Genomic DNA, 26966 nt, shown 5'->3' with positions numbered 1-26966 from the left:
CCCTCCACCGGTGCAGCCTCTCCATGGCGCAGGCCACGGCGTGGAGAGGTCGCACCAGCGCAGGGAAACGTTCCGGGGGCGTTCCTATCCCGTTTCAGCCCTGGCTGCCGGCAGCAAGAACGGTGTTGCTGCGCCTGCTTTTGAGCAGGCGCAGCCTCACTGTTTTCAATGGGACGAAAGGCCCTGTTAAAACAAAAAACACACACGAAACGGCTTAGGTCTCCGCATGCCGTATTTTCAGGAATGGGCTGATAGAGCAGCATATTGTTAAAACTTCTCTTTTGCCTAAATTAGCCATTTCTTTACATTTGTATTTTAGAGACCTTATTTTAAGGCACCTAACTTCAGACTTTCAGACATTATAAACTAGTGCCCAACACAAACCAACACACAGTAGTGCTCCATGTCCATAATACTGATTTTGGGCAAGTAATGGAGACCATATATCCATAGAAAAAGTAGAATAATTGATCTGTCCTCATGCAGTTTTGCATCAGTTTTATTTGTTTGGAATGGGACCAACTGTGTAGTAAAAATGGAGTAATCACACAGGAAGGTCTTCAGATGACCATAAACACCCATATACTTTTGCCATCCAACTGATCTTGCTGCATTTTTATGTGGTTAGTGATAGGTGAATAATTGCATCACTAAGAAAAATCCCTATCAAAACTATTCACACTTAAGAGGTTGTTTCATTCTTTTCAGTCTCTTTAATTCTGACATACACTTATGTACACACACATGCACACATCTCTGTCGCTATACATCATGTGCCCAGTCTCTTATTTAATACCTACTTGGCAGTGCTTTACTTCACTGCCTTTACCCTCCTTCCTGGATCTTTTTTTTTTGCTTCCAAGTTCTTGTCAGTTTTCATCCTCAGATTGAAGAAATATGTCTCTTTCTCAAATATTTCACCCTGTCTGTGCTCTGCAATGGCAGTTTGTTTCTTGCTGGTGTCACTCCTGGTTTCCTTCAGTAGTTGCATTTAGGAATTGAATATAGTATGTCTTATTAACATTCTTTTCCCCACCATGAGGGCTGGCAACTTTAAAAGATAAATTAAATGCTACGTTTTCAGGCATTCATTTACTATATTGGTTGCTGAGATAACTGTCAATTGCCCTAAGATATTATGTGTCAAGGTTTAAATAGGATTAAGATTTTGTTTTTAATATGTTGCATTATGATGATTTTTTCCTATATTTTGTAAGAAATCCTGAAAGCAGTTGTAAGCCGTGTTTGTCAAGACTGTGTGTTCAAGACTAAAGCCAGGTTTCAAGACTAACTAAAAGTCAAAACCTAGCTGTGCTTTTTTAAACCTGTCTGCATTTTTCCAGTTGAGAAATTGTGCAGCATTCTCTTACTTGATCTCCAGCAATATTGAAAAATCCTTGGATACTGAAATTGCTAAGTATACACAAATGGTGCCATGGTGTCCTTAGTCTGTGCCAAAGCAAATTTCTGAGAGTTATGTAATTCTCCTCTGCAGCAGTTGAATTAAGTCAAATGTTCTCTGTGTTATGAGTTGTTGTAAGTGAACCTACTCTACAAAGGACTGGAGTATATCAACGTTACACTGGCAGATTCCGGGCATCAGATTTCATAAACTCTCTAGTGCGGCTGCAATGGCTAGGACTTGTGTCCTCTACCACATTAGTGCACTGATCTTACTTATCACTTCTGCATTTATTTTTTAAAATATAATACAGGCTATCTGAAATATATTGTCCCAGTGGGGTAACCTGAGTATCTGGAAAGGAAGGGGGAAAGGTAATTAATATGTTGACCTCTCTTCAGAGCACCTGATAGCTTGCAAACCTCTGTAGGTTTCTGTACAGGAGAAAACCTCCTCTGTAATTCCACCTTCAATTATATATGTTTTTAGATTATTGGAATTTACAGAACAAGTCATTCCAGTAGAACAATACATCGTTCAATAACTGCAGAGAACTTGGATATTCCGTGCTTCATATTGGCTCCCTCTGCTGCAGCAATCTGTAAAACTTCTCCATTTGCCTGTGGCCAGAGTTATTTCATTTTTCTGTGTTCGAAACCAAGATAATTTGAAAACTATGCAGATAGCAGACTTTAAAAAGGTGTCCCATTGTCACTTTTCACAAGTGCTGGTATGCCTAAAATGAAAAACTCTTGTCCCGTTTGGAGATTACAACATTTGCTAAATTAACGGTGAACATTTCTACCTCTGGAGACCACCTGTGGTAATCAACAACCACCAAAAGATTATCACCATTGGGAACATCACCTGTGGAAAACATTGCCATTTTAAAGCTTAATGAGGCAATTTTAAAATACCACAAAAGCCCAATCCTGATCAGACCTGCAGCACAGCAAGATGAGGCACTTTTGTTCCCCTGTACCTTTTCAAGTGCTGAAACAGTGGCTGTTTCTTCACCTGCAAAGGTGGCGGGGGGGGGGAGACCTCATCCCACCACGATGCAAGCCCAATCAAGATTGTACCCTCACAGCATTTATAACAAGAATAAAGTATCCCTTGTGGCATTTGTAATTGCCTAATCAGACTTTAAAATGGCAACAGTGTTCTCAGGTTGGATCCAGGGATGCCATCACATCTAGTTTGGCCCTAAGTCCTAGAGTGGATTAAGGCAGTCTAAAGCATTGGCCCAGATTAAAAGAACAACTATCACAAACACCACAAAAGCTGGTCCTCTCCTCTTCATAAACACCTCTTCCCACTGTCTCTTTGCAGTTTGGACTGTTAGTGTTGTCTTAAACAGGATTGTTTCAATCAAAGTTCTACATGTGAATCAAGTGCCAACAAATGCTCGGATTTATTGGAGTGGATCCGAAATGCTTTTTGCGTAAGACTACAGGTTCTACAGATTTCCCGCTTGAGCTTCAGACCTCATAATGCATTTCTTGTTGTAACTCTCAGGACCGTTTTCAGTTGGTATGGCATCTGAAGGGCTGCAGAAGACTGGGGAGGAAGATCTGATCTTTGAATAGAGCACTACTTTTGATGCTTTGGATACAATGGCTGTTTTTTTTTTAAGAATATGTACTGAGATTATGTTTTTTTAAAAAAGGGGCAGAGGACAGGTGATGTAGTAGCACCCCAAGCAAAATAGAACTGAGCCCAGGACTTACCACCAGAGAAACACATAGATGCCACTTTGATCCACTTAAAGCCAGGCAACAAATGCAATCACAGAGATTGGAGAGAGCTTTGCATACTTCAAGCACTATTTGTGTAGAGATTTTCAGTGAATTCTCTGCAGCAAAACTGATTAGGAGCCAAAATAAATTAACAGATGAGATGGGCTAAATATTTATTGTAATAATTAATGCACTTTGTAAGAGCACTCAAAGATATGCTGATGTTTGAGTTTTGCACTTTAGTCACCTTTCATTACATAGGTATTAGGATTAAACAAGCAGTTAATTGAAATGGATTCTCATCCTTTATGCTGTTCGGTTAAGATTTATGACAGTTCTGTGGGCAAGTTTAGTATGCATCTTTACCAGCTGTGACTTTTAAACAGCTTTTCTGTTCCAGTAAAAGGGTCTTGCTCATCTGATTAGCACCCTCAGCGTAACCAAAACTTTTGCATTGCAAGTCAGTCAGCTGCAGTGTGCCAAATGGCCACAGCCACTGCTGAAAAGAGAAAGGGTCGTATTGGACAGGAACTGAAGTTTTCCTCAGAGAAATCTTAGATGGGTCAGTTTTTAAATGCCATATAGCTTATCTTGAGCATGCTTGAGACTTCTGCACTTGGTACTAACTGGACTGGTCACTGTTCTGTGTGTGTGGTGGCACTGAAAGTCTTTGGTGGGTTCACTCTCTCCACCTTCCAATATTAGCTGGAGATCTGGAGATCCCTTGAAATGTTGCTTTATTCAAGGCTGTGGCTTTGTAAATCCATATAGAGCTGTCTTTTCTTACTGTCTCCTTTAAAGACCTTGGTATTACTATGCATTTATTTTATTGGATGACCAATATCAGTTAAATAATCAAGCTTGCTATGTCAGCCTACTAGAGAGAGATCTCATTTACACTGATGGAATGTGTTTTCAGTCTTAAACTGATCTTCTATATGACCTTAATGAAAAGGCCAAGTTGCTAAAAATAGGTGAAGTCAACCATGAGGTGTGCATTCCACTTATGAAAAAGCTGCTGAAATGTGTATCAAAATTCATTCGTCCTCACAGCACCACTATCTTATATATGCAGGATAACAACAGCTTTTCTCATTATGTTAGTTACTTGCAGTTCAATCCTGCACAGAGCTATTCAAGTCAAAGCCTACTGAAAGCCATGGCCATAGATACCAATGTACCTCTGCACAATACTATTAATGGGTGAGTTGGATATACCCTAATCAATTAGCACTGAATAAAAAGCAGAAAAGATAACCTACAAGAATCAATGAACTCTGACCATGAAAGCCTTTGACAATATTTTTGAAAAGCAGAAACTTTGCCTTCAAAACCTAAGACACCAGTGGTGAATTCCCACAGCAGATATGGCTGGAGTCATGTTGCCCCTGTTGGGATGCATTTGGCTTTTACATCCTGACATTACAACACATCCTTCTCTGGTCTCGTACTGCTGACATAAAGAGAGAACCATATGAGAACACAGGCCTGCAAAAGATTAAGCCTGTGTACCTTGAATTCTCTGGTTTCCTAGCACTTTTCTTTTTCTTTTTTTCAAATGCTGAACCTTCATAGTCAGTCTGTAATGTATCATCATCAATAAGGTCCACACCTCATTCATCACCCTCAGTCACTTTAGGCATTCATGCTACAGAGGATGGCATGGAGATATCGCTGATTGCATACATGAAAGTGAAAGTGCCAGAGGCCGTGATAAAACAATAGCTTCACTCTGATGTGGCGTAAGTGGTGGTTTTAACTGCTGCATTTCATTTCTTTTTCTTTTGAGATCAGGAAATTAAGATGTTTGTTCAGATCCACAGTGCTGGAAGCCTAAAATAGCTCATTAGCTGCATATGCCTTGTTGGGTACAACATGTCCTGTTCCTACACAAGGTCCTTTCAATTGAATGGGAATTGAGCAGAATAAGTGTTTGGATAGAGTCTACTCACTGTGAGTAATTATATGCTGTAGATTAAATCTATACAGAACAATTTAATGTGGGGAGAAAATAATGATGTGAATATGAACACAGTGCCAGACAACAGGAAGAAACATTGCCTGATTAATTAAAAGGGGGAAAAATGCTGTCATGCCTTCATTGTAGTGCTCATGAGAAACTCATTTATTTCCCCTTTGACTGGGAAGATCTGTGAAAGCCACTGCCAAACATTTCAGTAGCCTGGGCTCAACACCCTGGTTGAAATCTATGATGTAGGTTATAATAGCAAGTGTTATTTACATAGTGATTTTAGTTTATATGTGGACAAAAATAATTTTGTGCTGTTTAAGATCACTTATTGGCTCCCATTCTGAACACAGAATTCCCGCTCTCTGCCGTTCCATTTCTCTACTGACTAGGGTTGCCAACCTCCAGCTACTAGCTGGAGATCTCCTGCTGTTACAACTGATCTCCAGCCGATAGAGATCAGTTCCCCTGGATAAAATGGCTGCTTTGGCAATTGGACTCTATGGCATTGAAGTCCCTCCCCTCCCCAAACCCCACCCTCCTCAGGCTCCCCCCAGAAAACCTCCCACCGGTGGCGAAGAGGGACCTGGCAACCCTATTACGGACCTTTCCGTAGGGTCTCCCATGGAATGATGGGTCAAAGAATGGTTCTATTCTGACATACCATTAAGGTACCCCCATACTATTCAAGTTCAATTTATTACGGTCATTTGACCAGCATTATAAAAATACAGAAATGCATATCCTCATCCTTACTCCCCATACTATTTGACTCAAGCAATGTGGGATTGAGTTCAACTGGAGTCAACAGGAGGCATTCCATTAATGTGTGGAGATCTGGTACATTTGCCTGGAAAGTAATTGACCATAGTTGTCTGTTGATTTTCCCCTATGTACAGTGTTGCACAGAAATTGGTGTGATGTAGTTATGCCAGCTCCATTTGCTCAATGAGGCTAATATCTTTTATCTCTGTAAATATGTTCACGTCGGGATTGAAATGCCCAATTTTATAGATCAGTTCAATTTTTTAAATACTGTTAACTGACACTCTTTCAAAAATGTATACTATTGAAAGGGGTTTTAAGCAGTGAAATTCCAATTAATTTTTGGAGGCAACAGTGGCATTTAGACCATGGTTTTCAACCAAAATCAACGGTCCAACTCTGAAATGAAATAGTTGAAGTCTGCAGGTCTGATCAGCCAAACCTCACTAACAAGAGTTATATTGTGTGAGGAATGTGAGCTGTATCAGCAGACAGATCCATCAGTGATGGAGTGGATATGAACTCATACTTGATTGTACAAAGAATGTCCACCAAACACCTTAAATTCTTGCAACAACTACAGATTGTGCTGTAGATGATTTGATAATTGGCATCTTTCAACAGTGTATGTGGATGGGACCTGGAAAGAGGACATGTTCAGGGTACAGACAAGAGTGTAATAAAACAAACAGGGCTGAAGAGAGAGAAGAAATATAGAGGAACAGTGACTAAAGAAATAAAAATTAATGAGCTAAAAACTAAATAGAGTAAAACACGGATGTGTTGCTTGCAAAATTTATGCAAACTCCATTAGCTTACAGGATATGAAAGAGATACTGCTAAAGATTCAAGTGAGACTGAGATGGGTGATCGCAGGTAAAGTTGCTTTTATGAGTAAGGAAAGAGGCAGAGGAAAACATTAAGTTTCAGTATAGAACTCACTTGTTGAAATTATATAGCACAAGGTACTGTGTGATCCTGTTTATTCAGTTCACTTTGATTTTTTGATCACAGATTTTTCTGCAAACTTGGGGGGTTCCTTAGGTTTGCATAAAAATCTGAAATGTTACAAAAATTCATTGGGGGTTTAAATTCCACCCAGTTGTTTTTTAAAAAGCATCTGCGCAGTATTGACGACACACTTACTTGTATAGTTGGCGGCAGCCACTGCAGGGAGCCGCTCCAGGCTCAGCCACAGCAGCGGAGGATGCCAGAAGCCTCTCCAGGCCTATCTGCACCAGTGGATGCCAGGGGGCTTTCTGGGCCCAGCTGTAGCAGTGGTGATCAGGAAGTTCTCTGGACCCAGCCATAGCAGCACTGGCAACTGGGATGCTCTCCACGCTCAGAGCAGCTCCCAGACTCTGCCGCTGTGGCCGGGCCCAGAGACCCAGAGCTTCACGGGGCTCAGTGATAGGGAAACCACTCCACGGCCAGAGCAGCTTCCTAACACTGCAGAGATCAGTTGCCCTGGAGGAAATGGCAGCTTCGAGGGCAGAGTCTAGAGCTTCACATCCCCGCTGCGCCCCCTCCCTCCTCCAGGCATGCCCCCACATTTCCAGGAATCGCCCTCAAATTGAGATAGCAACCCTACCCAGATGCCACAGGCATATAAGATGCCCATCCCGGCGAAGCTATCCCGGGCAGCTGGGTTGGAAGCTCTGCCTTGCGATTACCGTACTCAACAGCCAGGGCGAGGCATTCTGCACATGCTCAGAGCACTTTGGTTCATGCTTTGCAAGCTCCCCATAGTGGTGGAAATATGGTTGGCAACTCCGGGTTGGGAAATTCATGGAGTTTTGGGGGTGGGGTGAGTTTGGGGTGGGGAGAGGAGGGATTTCAGTAGGGTGCCATGCCATAGAGTCCAAAGCTTACATTTGCTCCAGGGGAACTGATTCCTGTCATCTGGAGATCACTTGTAAATCTGGGAGATCTCCAGGCACCACCTGGAGTCTTCACTGTTTTCTGTCAGTAATGTGGCATCATCTGCATATCTCAAACTGTTAATGTTCCTTCCATTGGTTTTCCCTCCACCTTCATCTAAATCTAGTCCAGATTGCTTTTATGATGCATATAGATTGAATGGCACAGAGCTTTCCTTTTTTTGCTTTTCATGTGTAATGATTATAAGATATGGAGCGGTTAGACCTGATTAAATGGAATGTTCCCTGTTAATTTCTCCCTATGTGTGCTTTTATAACAGGCCCTTTTCAGGAAGCAAAACAAACAAACAAACAAAAACCCTGAATCAACAAATAGATACCACTCTAAACTGCAACAGCCCCCCTCCCTTGAAGAATGCATAGACACAGGGTGGACACCAGAGCTTTCATTTCAAGCTATGGGCTCATAGGCTTGGGTAGTCTAGGCACCCCAATGAATGCCAATGAGCTTTAACTGCAGTACATGTTATGCTGCACATAATATAGCAGTTGATTCAGTCTGTTTGTTTTTCCAGAGCAATGTTGGACAACCTTGGGAAAGGACGCACAGGAAACCAACATCAATAAGTGTAGAAATCAGGAGCAGCCAGACCAGGAAACTATGGAAACTCACTGAGTGATTCTGAACCAGTCATGTACTTTCAGCCTAACCTACCTCATAGAGTTGTTGCGAGGAGGAAAAGCTGGAGCCGAGAATAATGTAAACTGTTTTGGTCCCCACTGTGGAGGAAGGTGGGGTATAAATTAAATAATAAATATAACTGAAGATGGAAGGTAGATAAAAGGTAGGTTGGTGAATGAATGAGCTGAGCTGGAGCTCTTTAGCGCACCTCCTGCCTGCAGCGCTGCAAGCGCAGCCTGCCAGTCCTCCAGCTCCTCTACCCACTGGCCGAAACCCTGCGTGACTTCCAGTGAAGTCCCTTACCTGTACCTGCACTACGCGCTCTATAAGGTGAGGGGCATGCCCCCCGGAGACCGTCCGGCCGCGCGATCCTGTGCAGAGCGACTCCGCTAGCATGGGATGAAGTGGGGATGTTAACGTATGAGTGTTTTTTCCTAAACTAAAACCTCAGTATTCAGGTTAAATTGCTGTGTTGGCACTTTGCGATAAATAAGTGGGTTTTGGGTTGCTGTTTGGATCTCTAAAAGGTTTGCCATCACTGGCCTAAGAGAACCCAGCTGTTGCTGATTTCTCTGACTCAGCAGTCCTCGCTGGAGGGAGCTCATCCTCCTCATTGCTGTCAGCTGGCATGGTTCTCGTAGCGCTTGTAATCTTGCACTTCTCCTACACTGGAGTAGGAGGGTTCTACCCTTTTGGCGTCGCTCCTGTAGCAGTGGTGGGGGACTGCTGCTGGGTCCAGATGAGTCCTCTGCTCTGGGTGGTTGTAGACATGGGGTACAGTCATCTGCCTGTTCCTGCTCTGCCTGCTGTGGTTCCTCCCTGTCACTGGCAGCAGTTTCCAGCTCTTCTACTCCTGAGGAAGCCTCAGCAGACTGATCTCTGGCAGAAGCTTCAGCAGGCTGACCCATGACACCTTGTAGGTTTCCACTTGTATATTCTAATAGCAAAGTCAGCCAGATCTGAGATACTTAAATCCAGTTATTGGAGCTGTGAACGGGCAAGACAGATCTTTTTATGAACCTGAAAAAGGCCCCAAGTTTGCAGAAAAATCTGAAGTCTTAAAACAATAGATTGGGTTTTTTAAAAAATCCAAAATGATAAAAGGAGCACCTGTATTTTTTAGAAATGGATTTCTAGGCAACCATGTCATTCCAGGCTGGGTTTCTGTGAGTAAAAGTCAGGGGACAGGATGCTTTCCAGGGCTGTTTTGAAAGTCCTGGCTTCTGAAGCTGTTCCAAAGCAGTTTTTGATGCTATGTGGTATAGAGCTACTGTTCAAAGAAAAATTATTAGAAGTGCGTGCCCGGAGAGTATTCTTTGGCATTCCTCCCCCTTTACTAATGCCACCATACTTTTACAACCTGACAATTCCTTCTTTCTGAAGAGCCTTTATGCTCACCCATTTAAATGCTGCACCCTCAGCAGTTTTAAATGGAAGATATAGAAATCTTCCATACTCTGACAGATTTTGTCCATGTAACACAAAGAAAATTGACACATTATCTCATAAGATGACGGAATTCCCCCTCTTCAAACGCCACCGAGATAACTAGATTACTCCCAAAGATGGATTATTCCCTTCTTTCTGAAGAGCCTTTATGCTCACCCATTTAAATGCTGCACCCTCAGCAGTTTTAAATGGAAGATATAGAAATCTTCCATACTCTGACAGATTTTGTCCATGTAACACAAAGAAAATTGACACATTATCTCATAAGATGACGGAATTCCCCCTCTTCAAACGCCATCGAGATAACTAGATTACTCCCATAGATGGATTACTCCCATATTAACAAGAGATAAAATAGTCCCCTTTTTGCTGGTGGATAGAGATCCAAGTAAAACATTGGCTGTGGCCAAATATCTCTCCATCATATTTTCCTCTAAAAAGTAACTGCTCAGGACCTATGGGTCATAGGTGCAAAGAAGGAAAGAATAATTAAAAGTCCTACCTGGCCCATGTGCTGACACCATTTTTCTAGTTTGAGACCTGTGTTTGTTTTAGTGCCTTGGGATAATTATTACTGCCTGTACAATCTATTCTTAGAAGTGATTAGACATGGAAAAATACCATTTATTTGTAGGTATAACTCTGTTGAGAAGAAGCAGGTTTCTTGAACTCGCAGATAATTTGATTATGGAAGATCACAATAGTGTGGCTCACATGAAACTCAAATTACACAGTTGGTGTAAGTTAATAAAGTCAGATATAAGCCAGTTTCTTTGTGGAAGTATTTATGACTGAGTTGGCTTACTACTGAGTTATATTTAATTACAGTTGTGTCTCATTAGTCAATTATGCATGTAAAAAAATGTTTTGGCCCAATGATCATGCCACTGCTTGTGTGTGCCCAAGAGAACTCTGACTTTTCTATTGCTCAAGCAGCAGTCTCCATGCCTCTTGGCAAACTGTTCTGGAAGTGGAGGAGATTTCAAAAATAGCAACACGGTATGTTGGGTCTGGTGTTCAGAGGGAAATTGCCTTAAATAGTTCAGAATTTGAATGCAACAAAAAAGGATCTTTGTATTAAGTGCTGATCTCAAACCATTAAAAACAAGTAGACATAAGACACACGTCAGGCCCGTGGTCGGTTGTAGGCAGGATCCGATGAAAGGTGAATGCAAGGCTCTTATGGAAGTGGATTGCCCACATGTTCCCCATCTCAGAGCAGCCTTCTGTGAGCCCTGAAAAAAACATTGCTGAGGATCAGAAGATCCCTCTCCATGGAGAACCATGGAATATAATATTGTGAAATTGCAGTGAGGAAGGATAACCAGACAAAATTTCCCTCGTTCCCTCTTCTGGCAGGAGAGATTCTTGTGCAAATGGAAGTTCTGCTGAAGAGGAATGGACAATTTTCCCCCACACTCACACTTCATTGCGGCATCGCTGCCAAGTGACTTTTTGCCCTCTGAACCCTGGCAATGCCTTTTTGTAGCATTTGTGAACTGACTGGTTTCTAGGCTATTTCTTTTGCTTTAGGTACATCTTAGGTGACACCTTGCAAAGGAACTTTGTGGTTTATATAAAAGCCTTTCTAAATGTAGTGGAAACCAGGAGTAGATTGGTAACAAGATTAAATATGGGGAATGGTGCTTTTGCTGTTTCTGTTCTAAACATATTAAATATAGCTTGGGTGCCTACAGGCATAACTATCTAACTTTGCATCAAGCAGTAACAAGAAGTAGCTTTGAGTGGATAAGAAGAACAGGTTTGCCCTGGAGGACCTTTGATCAGGCTTCCATGTATGACTCACTTATCTCCCATTAGTAGCAACTGAATTGGCCACAGATCTCAAATTTGGCTTAAGAATGAGAAATCCAAGGGAACATAATTTTTCTTCCTATGTGTGTGTGTGTGTGTGTTAAGTGCCGTCAAGTCGCTTCCGACTCATGGCGACCCTATGAATGAAAATCCTCCAAAATGTCCTATCTTTGACAGCCTTGCTCAGATCTTGCAAATTGAAGGCTGTGGCTTCCTTTATTGAATCAATCCATCTCTTGTTGGGTCTTCCTCTTTTCCTGCTGCCCTCAGCTTTTCTTCCTATAGCTTCCACATATCACATAGTTATTGAGGATAAGGAAAATGTCTATTCCCTTTAAAAGCAGCTACTGTAATTTGTATCTTGTGGCAGCTGCATATGTGTGAAGTTAAATCTTCTTTAGGCAGTGATTGAGATTAAATCTTCCCTACTTCAGAATCTCTGCCTGCTAATTGTATTATCAGTCTGGCTTTCTGAGTCCTGGAGGTGGACTCTATGGTATCACATCCCTGCTGAGATCATTTTTCTCCCCTAGTTCTTCCCTTTACAGGCTCCACCCCCAAGTCTCCCAGAACTTCCTAAACTGGAGATGGCAATCCTATTCCCTTGTTTCTGGAGGCATTAAAGGAAGCCTACATCAGATGTTTCTCTGAATACATTCCAATATTCTGTAATTAAATTACCATGATGTCAGACAGCTGCTTATTTAAGTTGTCAGTCGTGGAGCTATGAGGACAAGGGATATTCACTCCCCTGTCAGTGTACATAAGATTATTATTCAGGTCAAGAGCATCTATATCTTTGAACATAATAACAAGCAACATGATCGTTGCAAATGAAATGTTTTAGCACATTTTTTCAGTGGCAAGATTTGTTTAACTTTGCTGGTTGGAAGTATCCCTTTAAATTCTGATCTGCTGATTCATGCTTTACTCTTCCCCCCCTCACTTCTTCTGATCCTCATGACTTCTTAAACCAGACATCCAGACACCAGAACAGTGACTGGATCCAAATATTACCAACTCCCCCCCCCATTTTTCTTGTTATAGCAACTGTTAACAAAATGAGGTTTTGGGTTCAGGTTTCACATGTATTGGGGGGGGGGATTTAACGCTCTCCTGCCCAATCCACAATTCATGATCATCATTGCTCAAAACTGATAGCAATAATTAATTTGACTTTTGCCTTTACTAAATTGTGCTGTGCCCTGATGATACTGAACAATGAACACTGTGGTTCTTTGAAAACAATCCTTTCCAACCATTAGCTCTATTTTGCCCATTATTATACACACTAAATTATGATTTTCTAAAACCTCATAAGTACAGTTTGTCAGTGTAATCTGAAGCATTTGTAGTGGGTATGAGAAATAGCCAGTATGAAATTCTCATTCCTTTAAAGGAACTGCTATTTTCCTGCTCCTCAGAGGGATGTCACCCATACCTTTGGGATACATGAGGAAAGCATAAACACAACACAAATTATCTACCTAGGTTGCATTCCATAACTTGCCTGCTGATATATCAGTGGAGTATTTTTAATATCTTCACACCTGGTATGGATTAAGGAAGTGGCAGTGAGGTTTAAGCCAAGTTCCTTTCTCTACATATGCCAAGACTGAATGACTGACAGAGTACATCTAGTGAGTATGTCCCTAAGTTTACCCACCTTTTGAGAAGGCTTTAAAAGGTCTAGTGCTGCTCTGTTTGTCTTCTTGACTCACTACAACCTGAAATAAAAGCCTGAACAAAATATATCCATACTCTGCATTTCATAATAGGTGAAAATCAGAACTATGAATAGATTTTTTAAAAATAATCCTGGATTGCTGAATCCTGACCGTTTTATCACCATAGAAATATAGTTTGTCATTTTCAAAGTTCTGTGGTGTTGGAGAAACAGGCCTCAGAGAGGTGTTCACTGAATAATATTTGCATGCCTTCAGCTTAATCTCTGCGAAATTATTGGGAAGTGTTTTTTTTAATAGATTCTGGCCTCAGTTTGAGTGGAGGACATGGATGACAAATAAATACAGAATGAAATACCAACTAGAACACACACAGTTAAGGTCAAAGTGTCCCAATTAATTTGGTACTTTTCTAGAGATGACCTGAGAGCTAGATTCCTCCCCACTCTGAAATACTTAATAGCTGGTATAAACAAATTGTGTAGGTAATATTCATACCAGTGTCAGTGGCATAGATGGGAGATGTAGATAATGATTATCTTCATTGATACCCTGCCTTTCTCACTGAGACTCAAAGCAGATTACAAAGTGTGAAAAGCAATTTAATCAGAAAGCAAGGACCTCCAATAAACACTACAGGAGGACTAGGATTAAAGAAAAACCATGCAAACAAAATTGGTCTAAGGCATAACATTCCATAATGAAGAAAGAGAGTTACAAAGATACAAGGCATTGCAGTAAAAAAGGGGGAAGTAATACTTACAATGAACAGTACTATAGACTACATTACTGTCCCTTAGAGTAGCCACCTCTTGTGCTGTTCCATTAGATCACCGTTCTAATCCCCTTGTAAAAATGCCCTCCTGAACATTTCTGTTTTGCATGTTTTGTAAAATGATAGAGGTGTTGGGCCTTCTTGACCTCCTTAGGCAGGCTGTTGCACCAAGTAGGGACCACCACACAGAATGCATATGAATGGATAGTTGCTGATCTTACTCATTTGCAGGGTGGCACCTTCAGAAAGTTTTGTTCAGATGAACAAAGCTGTGTGGCAGAACATAGCAGGAGAGGTGGTCCTGCAGGTATGTGTGTCCAAGGCCATGCAGGGCTTTGTAGGTGATAACCGGAACCTTAAACAGCCTGGTAATAAATTGAAACCTGGTAATGCCCCGAACACACTGGCCAGGTGCTTGGATGCCATGACTGAATGGTTAAGACAAAGCCGGCTAAAACTCAATCCATTGAAGACGGAGGTCCTGTAGCTCAGCTGGGGCAGCCCTGGGGTGGGGTGCTGGCTCCCAGCTCTTGACAGCGTGCAATTAACACCTGTGCCTGCTGTCAGGAGCCTGGGTGTGGCCCTTGATGCCTCATTGTCAATGGAGGCAGAGGTCACAGCTGTGGCCTAACAGCTTTCTACCATTTCCGTTGGGCCCGGCAATTGGTGCCTTACCTCTGCCGCCCGACTTAGCCATGGTGATACATGTGATGGTCACCTCCAGATTAGATTACTGCAACTCGCTCTATGTAGGGCTGCCCTCAAAACTGATCCGAAAACTCCAGCTGGTACAGAATGCCACAGTGAGGCTCCTTATGGGGACCCCGCTGTAGGCACATATTAAGCTGTACTTTATTATCTACACTGGCTCCAGCTGGAATACTGGATCAGATTTAAGGTGCTGGTTATGACCTTTAAAGCCTTACGGTCTGGGATCCTCATATTTGCGGGACTGCCTCTCCTGGTATGTTCCTCAGAGAAGGCTAAGATCATCGAATAGCAACTTACTGGTGGTCCCCGTCCCAAGGAGTGTCTGGCTGGCCTGGACCAGGACTTTTTCTGTCCTGGCCTCAGCCTGGTGGAACAGTCTAATGAGACCAGAGCCCTGCAGGACCTTATGGAGTTCCATAGGGCCTATAAAACAGAATTGTTTTACCAGGCATATGGTTGAGGCCAGCTACTGTCCTTACTATAAATGTTGGCCTCCCTACCTTACCTACCGCTGCCGAAAACCTGCCTGCAGGCCATGCTGTGGCCTTATACTGCAACCTAGTGCGCCATTAGACATTATGATTTTAATCGGTTAGGGTGATTTTAACTCACTGTTGTATGTGATTTTATGGTTTTTACTATATGTTTTGTAGTTTGTGTGAGCCGCTCTGAGCCCGGCTTACTGGGGTAGAGCAGGTTATAAGATTGATTGATTAAATAAATAAATAAATGGAGTGCCTCCAGAATGGGTGTGACATTCACGTTCTACTTTGACCATGATAATAGCCAAGCTAGGGCATTCTGAATCAGCTGGAGTTTCCAAGTTGGCTTTAAGGGCAGACCCGTGTAGAGCGCATTATGATAGTCAAGGAAAACATCACATAGATCCATATGGCCAGATAAAGAAGAATCGATAGAGGACCAGCTTTCAGGCTAAGTGAAGCTGAAAAAAATGCCCTTTTTTTTGCAGCTGCATTAACTTGTTTTCCCAGCAATAAAATTGAATCCAGTATAACCCCAAGGCTCTTAATGAGTCAGCAAGTGTCAGCTGAACCCCATCGAAGGTGGGAGGTACAATGTCCCTTGGGACTTCCGCCTTCCCAATCAACATTACCTCCATCTTGTCAAGATTTAGTTTCAACTTGTTGACCCTTAGCCATTTAACTACAGCAGTCAGGCAGATGTTCAGAACCTCTTACAGCGTAAACCAGGCAGTTTGGATAAAGGGATATAGAGCTGGGTATCATCAGCATATTGGTGGCTGAAAGGATATCAGGTAGCAGATACCGGGAAAGATCTTTCTCTGCTGGGAAGAGGCATAGTCAGAGGAGACCATACTGAGTGAGGGGAGGGGCTGTGGCTCAGTGGTAGAGCATCTGCTTGGCATGCAGAAGGTTCCAGGTTCAATCCCCAGCATCTCCAGTTAAAGCACTGGTTCCCAACCGGGGGTCCATGGACCCCCAAGGGGTCCGTGAGAACTAAATTAAGGTCCGCGAAACAAAGTTATAAATCCATAATAAATTAGTATTTTCAATTAAAAGTTTTCTATTATAAAAATATATATTCAAATATTATTCTAAGGTTAATGTTTAACTAACAGTTATGATTAAAGTTTATTTTCAAATTCTCAGAATTTTTATTTTGAACCTTGGGGTCCCTGCACCGAACAAAAAAGTCCTAGTGGTCCCTGGTCAAAAAAAGGTTGGGAACCACTGAGTTAAAGGGACTAGGCAAGTAGGTGATGTGAAGACCTCTGCCTGAGACCCTGGAGAGCCGCTGCTGGTCTGAGTAGACAGTACTGTCTTTGCTGGACCAAGGGTCTGATTCAGTATAAGGCAGCTTGAAGTGTTCATGTGAGGTAGATCAAAGGCCTGATTCTGAACAAGACATCTTCTGCTTTTAGATAGAGGGACTGTGGTTCAGTGGGCAGAAAACCTTCTGAGAGCCAGCATAGGATAGTGGTTAAGAGCAATGGACCCTAATCTGGAGAACTAGATTTGATTCCCATTCCTCCACATAAAGCCTGTTGGAGGACCTTGGGCCAGTCACATTTCTCTCAGAATGCTCTCAGCCCCACCTACCTTACAAGGTGTTTGTTGTGGGGAGAGGGAATGTCATTATAAGCCACTTTGAGACACCTTAAGGTAGAGAAAAGAGAGGTATAAAACCCTACTCTTCTTCTTTGCATTAAGAAGGTCCCAGGTTCTCTTCAGTTCCAAGTTCTCAGGCAGGGGTTGGGAAAGAATATTCTGTGCTGGAGAGCTGCTGGACTAGAAGAAGAAATAGACTGATTGAGCTTAAGGCAATTAACATATAGAGCAGCTAAAGGCTGGCCATGTGGAGAGCCAGTGTGGTGGAGTGGTGGTTAGACTGGGGAGATCCAGGTTCAAAACCCCACCAGGCCAGGAAGATCACAGCTGACTTTGACCCAGTTACTTGCAGCCTAAGCTACCTCACGGTGTCATAAGGTTAAAAGAGAGATGTGCCCTTTGAGGAAGAGGGAGAGAAAGATGACAGTAGAGATTTTTCAGGATCTTGTTGGAGGGGAGAGGGTTGCCAAGCCGGCTCATATATTCAACAACACACCAAAGAAATAAGAGATGACATCACTCTTGAAAAATTTTCTGGAGGTAGATCTTGGCTCATTGCAGAGTCAGGTATGTACTTGTCCTGAACGATTCTGATCTTCAAATAAATGCAGCAGCCCGCCACACAATGGGGAGGCAGTGTAGAGCTTGCGGCCTCTACAGGGGCTGCCCTCTTCTCCTCCGATGCCTGAAAGGGTCTAGCCAAGGGAGCTTCCTCGACCTCAGACCATTCTGAGGGAGAGTCTCAGTCAACCTCTCCCTCAGAAGAAGCCAGGATCACTCTACTGTCTTTCGCCAGCAATGGGATCTCTGACCGTGCTCCTCCTCGGCCTCTGCTCTACTGGCCTTTTATAGGCCTGGCTCCTGGCCCCTTTCCCCTAACCCCGCCCCCGAGCCCTTATTCGGTCTGAAACAGCACTGCCCCGCCCTCGCGCTCCCGGCCTCGTTCCCTGCTCAGCGCAGGTGCGTCCGGGACGGGCCCACCAGCCTCTCAGCTGGGCAGTGGGACCATTGCTGGCTGGGCGCAGCGTGCCATCGCATTCATGTCGCTCCTCTCCTCCTGGCCGCCCTCCTGCTGGGTCTCCATGTCGCCCTCCGTTGGGGAGGACTGCCAGCCTTCCTCTTCTGCCCGGTGGGTGGTCATCCGCCTGGCCAGCCACGCCTCTCGGTCCCAGCCACGCCATGCCACCTGTGGAAAGAGCAAGCTTCCCAGGTAAGGGCTCATCTGCCCTTGTGTGCTGCCGCCCGAGCGGCGTCTTCCCTGTCCCCTTGTGGGGGTCTGGGTTAGTTGGCGACCGGGCTAGTCCCGGGCAGCCTGGGGTGGGGGCTGTCTCGGGACAGGCAGCATCCACACCATTTTGGTAACTGGGCTGAGGAGTCTAGAATGTTTCACAATGATTAATAAATGCAGCATGAGGGTCAATTCAGATACTAAAATCTGTGCTGAGTATCCTGGTGGTTTCTGCAAAATGGAAAAAAATAACATCTGTTTGTATCACTTGAAAGTGCCAATTTACATGAGTGATGGCTGAGATTTTACCTGCCGCACTCAATCTGTTGGTGGTTTACCTGTCAACATAAATGCACTTTCTCCATGCCTCTATTTCAATGGGAATGATCTGCAATGCAGATTTCACAGTGTTTGATGTGGGCTTATATAGAACTGTACATGTAATCAGTGTGGTAACACTTGTAAAAGCACAAACTAAATTTGTGGACATCCAACACCTTTTATCTCCTACAGGGCTGGAAAGCTAGAATTGCCTTGGAGAAAAATCATTACAGTAGCCCCACGCCTTCAGTTTGAAGGGCAGATCCTTGTGGGTCAAGGGGCAGAAAGGTACCTGATCCTGACAGGGCTTCCATTTCCTGTGGATGTTAGCTGAAAAAAATTCTGCACCCCCTATTTTTGCTAGGTTGGCTGTGTTTATCTAGTTCCTTTTAATTTTCATCAAGACAGACTGAAAGCACCTGGATAAGGGCACATACCATGACCAGTCAACAAAAGGAGAGTTCTATAAGGAGGGTTAGGCCCCTTTCAGATTCCCATTCTAAACCGGATGTCATCTGTTGTTGGCCCATTTCCAAGTAAAGCGATACAGGGACAGACATTTCATAACAGTTCATTTCAGTCCACTAATGAGCCGTCTCTAAAGTGCTTTGAAGCACTCTGGCCATTTCAAACCTTTTTCATGGCACATTCTTTTTTGGCTTTTTTCGTATCGTATAATTTATTACCGTCATGAACCATAAAATAAAAGATTTTACATTCAGCTTTTAAAAAAATGTTCTAAGATTAGCAATCCAGTGCATCCGAATGCTATGATCTCATGAGCTTTGAAATTTTAAATATATTATATTTCTGAAAAGATATATGTCATATCATAGTAAAGGGTTTAGGCCCATTGACCCTAGTAAGGTTAACAACCTTAAGGTGGGCCCCAAAATTCTCCCAGAATTACAGCTGATTTCCACATTAGAGAGATCAGTTGTCCTGGAAGAAATGATAGCTTCAGAGAGTGGACTCTATGGCGTACCTTAGATCTTAGGAGAAATGGAAGTCCTAGAGTGGCTATAGAAACTGATTGTTGCCTGTAAAGACACTAAATGCCAAAAGCTGTTTGGGGATTGAGAGAGGGATGGGGCTGCTGTCAGCTTGCATGCTCCTATGGAGCTTCAGAGTGGATTTTTCTCTTCAACACTAAAGGAAAACCTGAACAGGCTAAAGGATTAATTTTTAACAAAAGCTGAGAATTAAGAAGGTGTAGTAGATGGTGTGTTATAACCCTATAGTGATGGTCAATTGCCAATTTTAAAAAACCTTCCAGGATGGGGGGATGGCAGGAAGATGAGAAAAAGAAATGGTGCTGATATGGTTTGGACCTTCAAAAGATGAGCACCTTCCCAATCACACAACACACAAACATACTTTGTGATCTTGACAAAATCTTTTGAGAAATATTAGAGCACAGTGGTGGGGGGGAATGGATGATTCTGGGATGAACTTGTGTGAATACTCAAAAAGAATCTGCTGGAAAACGGAAGGAAAACTTCCATGTAAAAGCAACTTGCTTCTGTTCAAATGTGGGAACTTCTATTAGAGTACAGGAATTTGCACCTCTGTCTAGTATTATTTCTGAGAAAATCAAGGCATTTATACTTATACATTCTACAAATATGTTCACAATTACTATTATTACTCATTTTGTTTACATTTGATAAGTCCTGCAAATATCTAAACTTTCCTCAAAATTTGCATTTCCCTCACTCCCAAAAAGCTCCAGGGGAAAAAAACATCCCCCATGCCTTCAAAATTTCTTGAAATTTTAGAACTATTATGATAATCTTTGCTGCATTGGAGCATTCTTCTAACATGTTTGGTGGTTGATTAGGACTAGAGAATAGATAGGAATGTCATTCCTCAGTTGCTCAAGTTTTTTGATTCCTGCACTGAAAACAATCACTGCTCAAACAGCCTGAAGCAAATTCTTCTTTTCGTTAAACAGCTTGGCCATAATCCAGAAAATCCTTAGGTATGTAAACCTTATGTGTAGTTGCACACATCTGAGCATCTCAGTTTCCCCCCAACAAGAGCCTCCGAGGTTGCCTGTGAATCTCCTTGGAGTGTGTTTTTCAGGAAGTGTGAGAATATAATGTTGGATGGGAACAGGAATTTGAAGGGATCAGAACTTGCAATGTGGCCATCTAAACGGGAATCCCTGTGTTGAGCTACTGAATGTGATTATGGTGTCACAATATTTTTTTTGCCCCCAAACTAGCAAACAATCTGACTGGTCCCTGAAGCTTTAACTGGTATGAAATCTCATGGTTATGACTTTTCCAGCAGAGGCTGGAATTCATATCTGTCTGGGCCGTTGCTTTGCTGGTAGTGTGGCATGCTCAGGAGATCTTTATAACCAATATTACTTATCACTCTTACTTTAAAAGCCTGTCTTTGGAAATATAATATTATTCTCTGAGTAGTCTATGGGATGTGTATGTATTAATGCTTTTTTCTCCCCTCCCTTGCAGGAATGAACATGTCAGCTGCTGCTGATTTAATGCCTACATCATCATGGAACATGTCAAGTGAACTAGACAAAGGTAAGCAGAGATGGAAAGAAACATTTTAGTCCAGGTTTTAAAAGCCCCTTTTAAGGTTCCTTTGCTCTGTTTATGTTATACATGGTTGTATCTAAATCTGCTGCTAAAGTTGGGGGGGAGTTATGGCCCATTTTGTTTGCCAAGTGATCATTTGACATTCAATTACACACCAGTCTTTGATTTTTAGAGGTTGCTGGGACTTGCCTTCCTCCCTTTTTCTTTTCGTAAAAAGTTCCACATGTTAAAAATATGCCCAGATGTGAATTACAGCGCTCTGTGACCTACCTGACATTTCATCTTATGGCTCGTGGAATCTGGATTCAATATTAACAATCTTTGGTCTGCGACACTTTGCAGGCCCAGTTTGCTCTGCAACTTTGAGTCAAGCTGTTAGTTATGGACTCGAAGGGAGAACAAAACACGTTTTTGTATTTGTGACAGCTGTTGTGTATGAGACTGAACACACATTGTGTACTTTCATTGCTTTGCTAGTCTCATTCGTGCATGCTGGAAGAGTGCTTTTCTCATGGATGCACAATGTGGTGTCGTAGCTTTTGCTCACTTACCTGCTTTCCTTGCCTTCAAACTCTGGGAGTTACGTCATGTTTGTGACATCACCCTTCATGTTGCAATGGCTGGATTATGCTGTAAACTCTCTAAAACTATATACCTGTTATCTGAATAAATGCAGTGTTAGGATACAGTATGCGGATGTTGTGTTGCATTCAGCTTGGTTGATCACTCTTTGTGCAATCATGCTATGTCAAAAATATAAAGGTGCAAAATAAATATTCTAAGTACCAAAAACATACATGAGAGCAATTTTAGGTTAAGTATGTCCTTTTCTGTCTGATGATGGTACTTCCTCACTGACAGAACTATAGTTCGTTAACGTGGCTTCTGTGCAGGCACACATGGGACTGCGCAGGCGCAGGCCAGCCACGGAGAAGATTAGAAAGCTTCTGGAAGAGTCAGCTCCCTAGGAGCGCTCCCCCTCCCCCGTCAGAGACCAAGCCTTAACGGCTTTTCCCGCCTTCAGGTCACCTGACGGGGGGGGGAGCACTCTTCCCCCCAGTTCTCTTTCTGCCGCCGCGGAGAGAACAGCTATTTCACGGTCTTCCTTGCGGTTGTCTGAGGTAAAGTAAATCGGTTTTGTTTTTTCTTTAGATTTCTTTCCTCTTGCCGCCTTTTGCTTTTATTTTTTGGGAAGACGTGTTTTTTTCCGGAAGAGCTTTTATGGATATGGCACCTTTTAAAAAATGCCGCTCCTGCGGCCTTAAAATGGCAACAGCGGATGAACACCATGATTGCCTTTTTTGTTTGGGGGAGGGCCACATGGTGGCTACCTGTAGGCCCTGCTCCCTATTTACTGATAAAGGTCGTCGTGAGCGAGCCAGAAAACTCAAGGCAGCCCTTTACGAGAAGGCCTTCCAGCCCGATTTGGGACCCGGGGGCTCTCTTTCTACTTCTAAGAGGCCACTCGATACCCCTGATGTCCCTAGGGCTTCGTCTGAACCAACGGCAAAAAAACATAAAAATAAGAAGAAACATCTTGTTCCCCTCGAGAAGGGCTCTAGCTCCAAAGGAGGGGGCGGCGTGCAGTCGGCGCCGACAGCCTCGGTGTCGACCAGAGAAATATCGACTCCGAGTTCGGAGCCGATAGGAACATGAGCCGGGGTGTCATCTTACTCACCGCCCCCGATTCCGGCGTCGTCAGCTTCGTCGCCTAGACACAGAGCGCCATCCAGGAGTTCCAGGTCCCCAAGAGTGAGATCCAAGTCACCCAGAGCCAGCTCACCTGGGGACCGGGGCCGTAGCCCTACTAAACGCCTGCAGAGTGCGGTAGCACCTGCTTTAGGGCGTCCTCGCACCCCCTCGCCCGTGGGGGTCGAGGTGGACCTTTCGTCTTCGGAGGAAGACGTCATGGAGGTCGGGGAGGTCGTCGCTTCCGATTCGGATGACGTTCCAGAGAGAGATCCCCCAGGCATGAGCTATCGCCCACACGTCCAGGAATGGAACCCTTATGGGTTTTACCCACCACCCTGGTACAATCCGTTCCCATACGGGGGTCTTCCATACGCCTATGGAGACTATCGGCGCCATGCCGACTTTGGGCTTCGACGTCATCCAGGCAGCGACTACACCCGCTCAGTTGACGTCGAGTATCATCGCCGAGCGAGCTCCGATCACCGCACGACTAGGTCCCTGAAGGTTGCGGTCGACGCCGAACCCGGTCGGCGCGCGGAACATCTCGACTCCTCTGTGTCGGCTCCAAGGGCTCATGACCCCGTTCCATCGATGTCGACGGCGCCCATCGGCCCCGACCATCGGAGCGTGGCCTCGGCGCCAAGGCAAGTCCGTGAAGTCGACGTCGACACAGATCAGGACTCTGATGACTCAGAGGACACTTCCCTCCCCTCCCCCGACGATGCGGTGGGGGATCCCACACCAATATCCCCTACAGAGGATGTGAAGTCTTTTTCGGAGCTACTGCTCCGTATGGCTAAGGCACTAGGTCTGCATTCTATCCAATCGGATCCCAGACCTTCCGACCCCATTATGGGGGTCTTGTATAGCCCAGATGCGGGGCCCCCTAAATTACCCATGGTACAGGGTATAAAGGAGGTGGCCATGGCATCTTGGCATAAACCGGCTTCTGTGGTGGCCTCAATCAAAAAGGTTGAGAATTTATATAAGGTTAACGAGGAGGAATGTCAATTCCTTTATAAGCACCCTCCTTCCAATTCTATTATTACTGAAGTCCTAGCAGCAAAATACAAGTCGGGTGCCCACTCGTCTCCTTTGGATAAGGAAGGCCGTAAGCTTGATGGCTTGGGCCGGAAGCTATACTCTTCTGCATCTTTGGGTATCCGCATAGCCAACTACGGGGCCCTCATGGGGCGGTATCAAATGTTCCTCTGGGACAGGGTTGCAGAAGTGTTTGAGTCTCTGCCTGATGATAAAAGGGCTCTCCTAAAATCCATCCAGCTGGAGGGTCAAAAATTGGGCAAAAACCAAATAGCTGCCTCGAGACATGTGGCGGACTGTTCGGGCAGGGCTATAGCTTCTAGCATAGCTCTAAGGCGTCACTCATGGCTCAGGGCATCCTCCCTTGCCCCAGATGTTAGGGCGCGCATTGAGGACATGCCTTTTGATGCTAAGGCATTGTTCTGCGAAAATACTGACGAGGTTTTACATAACCTCAGGAAACAAAAAGCTACAGCGAAGTCCCTAGGGGTCACCCACCAATCAGGCTATTCTTACAAACCCCGCACATATGTTAAACAGTCTCAGCCATATTTTCAGGGCAGATTTAACAGACCCCAATCTTGGGGGTATCAGCAGCCTCATGCTAACCCACGCTTCCACCCCACTCCCCAACCTGGGAAGAGATACAATCCTAGAGGGAAGGGTAGGAAAGGTAATTACTTTCCTCAAGACCAACCCAACAAAAAAGGCCCTGCATGACTATCAGTGTATGGTAATAATACCATGTTTGGAGACCGACTCTCTAAGTTTTTCAGTAAATGGTTGCAAATTTCCCATGACTCCTGGGTTTTGAATGTGGTTCAGCACGGTTATTCTATTGAATTCTTATCTATTCCTAAATATACCCCTCATATTCAACAGTTCAGCTCCGAGCCTGTCCAACAAGGACTGCTGGATGAAGTGCATTCCCTGTTATACAAGGGTGCGATCCAAGCTGTCCCGCCTGATGAGGTTTCCTCGGGGTATTACTCCAGGTATTTCTTGATTAACAAGAAGGGAGGAGGAAAAAGACCCATTTTGGATCTTAAAGGGCTGAACAAGTATGTGCGCTATAGGAGGTTTAGGATGCTTTCGTTACAAGACGTTTTGCCTCTTCTTTCAGGTCCTTTGTGGTTCGCCGTCTTGGACCTGAAAGACGCTTATTTCCACATTGCCATTCACGAGAATTTCAGGAAATATTTACGGTTTTGGTGTGCAGGTGTAGCTTACGAGTACAGGGTTTTACCTTTCGGACTTTCCTCAGCTCCGCGTACCTTCACCAAAGTCATGTCCGAGGTGGTAGCCTACCTTACCTTGCAGGGGTGCTGTATATTTCCGTACCTAGACGACTGGCTGATGGTAGCTAACTCGCAGCAAGATTTGGTGCAATCAGTAACCATTACCACCTCTACCCTCAGGGAATTGGGCTTGGTTATAAACTTTGAAAAGTCTCGCTTAGTCTCAATGAGGTCCATAGAATTTATAGGTGCAGTGTTGCGGGCGGACTCTAAGACAGCTTACCTTCCTCTGCCCAGAGTCCGAGCTTTACAGAAACTAGTTGGTTTTCTCACACTACAGAGGTTCCAAAGGGCCGTGGTCATTCAAAAATTACTGGGATTAATGGCATCCACCACGATGGTGGTTCCGTTTGCACGGCTCCACATGCGACCACTACAGAACTGGTTCTTAAGAACTTTCAAAATGAATGTGGACCCCCAGGGGAAGAAATTATCGATTCCCAGGTACATTGTCAGATCCCTAGAGTGGTGGAGAGATGAACATAACCTGCTTAAGGGGGTGCACTTCGGGGTCCTTGTGCATGACGTTCAACTCTTTACAGACGCCTCTCTAGGGGGTTGGGGAGCCCACATAGGTTCCCTCTCAGCAAAAGGCCGTTGGACTCCTGCGGAGGCTTTACTGCATATTAACATTCTAGAGATGAGGGCAATTAGATACAGCCTTCTTTCTTTTGCAGACTTTCTGACAGGCAAGGTCGTCCTCGTCGCTACAGACAACACTACTGCAAAGTTCTATCTGAACAAACAGGGGGGAACCATCTCCCTAGCTCTATGCAAAGAGGCTACCCTAATCTGGGAATGGGCTATAGAACATCGGGTATCCCTCTCAGCTATCCACGTAGCGGGAACCTCCAATATAGCAGCAGCTGCCTTGAGCAGAGATACTTCAGAAGACCACGAGTGGGCTATACCCCTGGTTTTCCTTCGGCCCATTTTCCTAGAATGGGGTTGGCCAGAGATAGATCTTTTTGCCTCGGCAGAAAACTCAAAATGCGACCTTTTTTGCTCCAGGGCGGCTACAGAGCCGGGTTCCCTGGGGGACGCATTTCAGATTCACTGGGGGGGGGAAATTGATGTACGCTTTTCCTCCAACCCCCCTAATCCACAGGGTTGTAGGGAAAGCTCGACAAGAACGGGCAGATATGATCCTGATAACTCCTTTTTGGCCAAAGAGACCATGGTTTGCCACCCTATGGGGCATGTCTCGTCGCAGATACAGGGAGCTTCCAGACACCCCGTACCTCCTGGAAAGGGGGTCAGTTTTGCACCACGACCCCGCATCGCTCCATCTGGTAGCCTGGAGGATAATGCCGTGACCTCTTGGTCGGACAGGGTAGCGCACATTCTCCTTTCCTCCCGCAAACCCTCCACCAGGAGGGCTTATGCTCTCAAATGGGCAAAGTTCTCCTCTTGGGCCTCGGTTGTAGGGGTTCAACCGCAAAGGGCTTCACTGCCTATAGTATTCGACTACCTTTTATCCTTAAAGGATGGTGGGCTATCGAATTCTTCGATAAAGTGTCACTTGGCAGCTATTTCATCTTTCCATGATGGCATAGATTGTGCAACTTTGTTTTCCAATAAACTTTGTAAAAAGTTTCTTAAGGGACTGGACAATGTGTTTCCTCCAGTTCGAGCTCCGGTCCACCAGTGGAGCCTTTCCTTAGTTCTTTCCCACCTTACCTCGAAACCCTTCGAACCTATGGCATCAGCTGATCTCTCTCTGGTGTCCTATAAAACAGCTTTCCTGGTAGCTGTCACTTCAGCTAGGAGGGTCAGTGACCTCAGAGCTCTGAGAGCAGACCCTCCTTTCCTGAAGTTTTTTCCCAATAGGGTAGTCCTGAGGCCTAGTTTATCTTA

The 26966-nt window shown here is 44.2% G+C and overlaps 1 protein-coding gene across 1 annotated transcript in view; it reads left to right on the top strand.

The window, feature by feature from the left end:
* Positions 1-26966, top strand: part of ROR1 (receptor tyrosine kinase like orphan receptor 1) — a 196107-nt gene that overhangs the window by 111014 nt on the left and 58127 nt on the right. The window contains exon 2 of the mRNA XM_056845613.1: positions 20992-21063. Coding sequence (XP_056701591.1) covers positions 20992-21063 — 72 coding nt within the window. The remainder of the gene's footprint in view (positions 1-20991; positions 21064-26966) is intronic.

Source organism: Euleptes europaea, chromosome 2 (assembly GCF_029931775.1).
Source record: "Euleptes europaea isolate rEulEur1 chromosome 2, rEulEur1.hap1, whole genome shotgun sequence".
Classification (NCBI taxonomy): Eukaryota; Metazoa; Chordata; class Lepidosauria; order Squamata; family Sphaerodactylidae; genus Euleptes; species Euleptes europaea.
The sequence above is the reverse complement of the archived record's forward strand: the minus strand, read 5'-3'. Positions and strand labels throughout refer to the sequence as shown.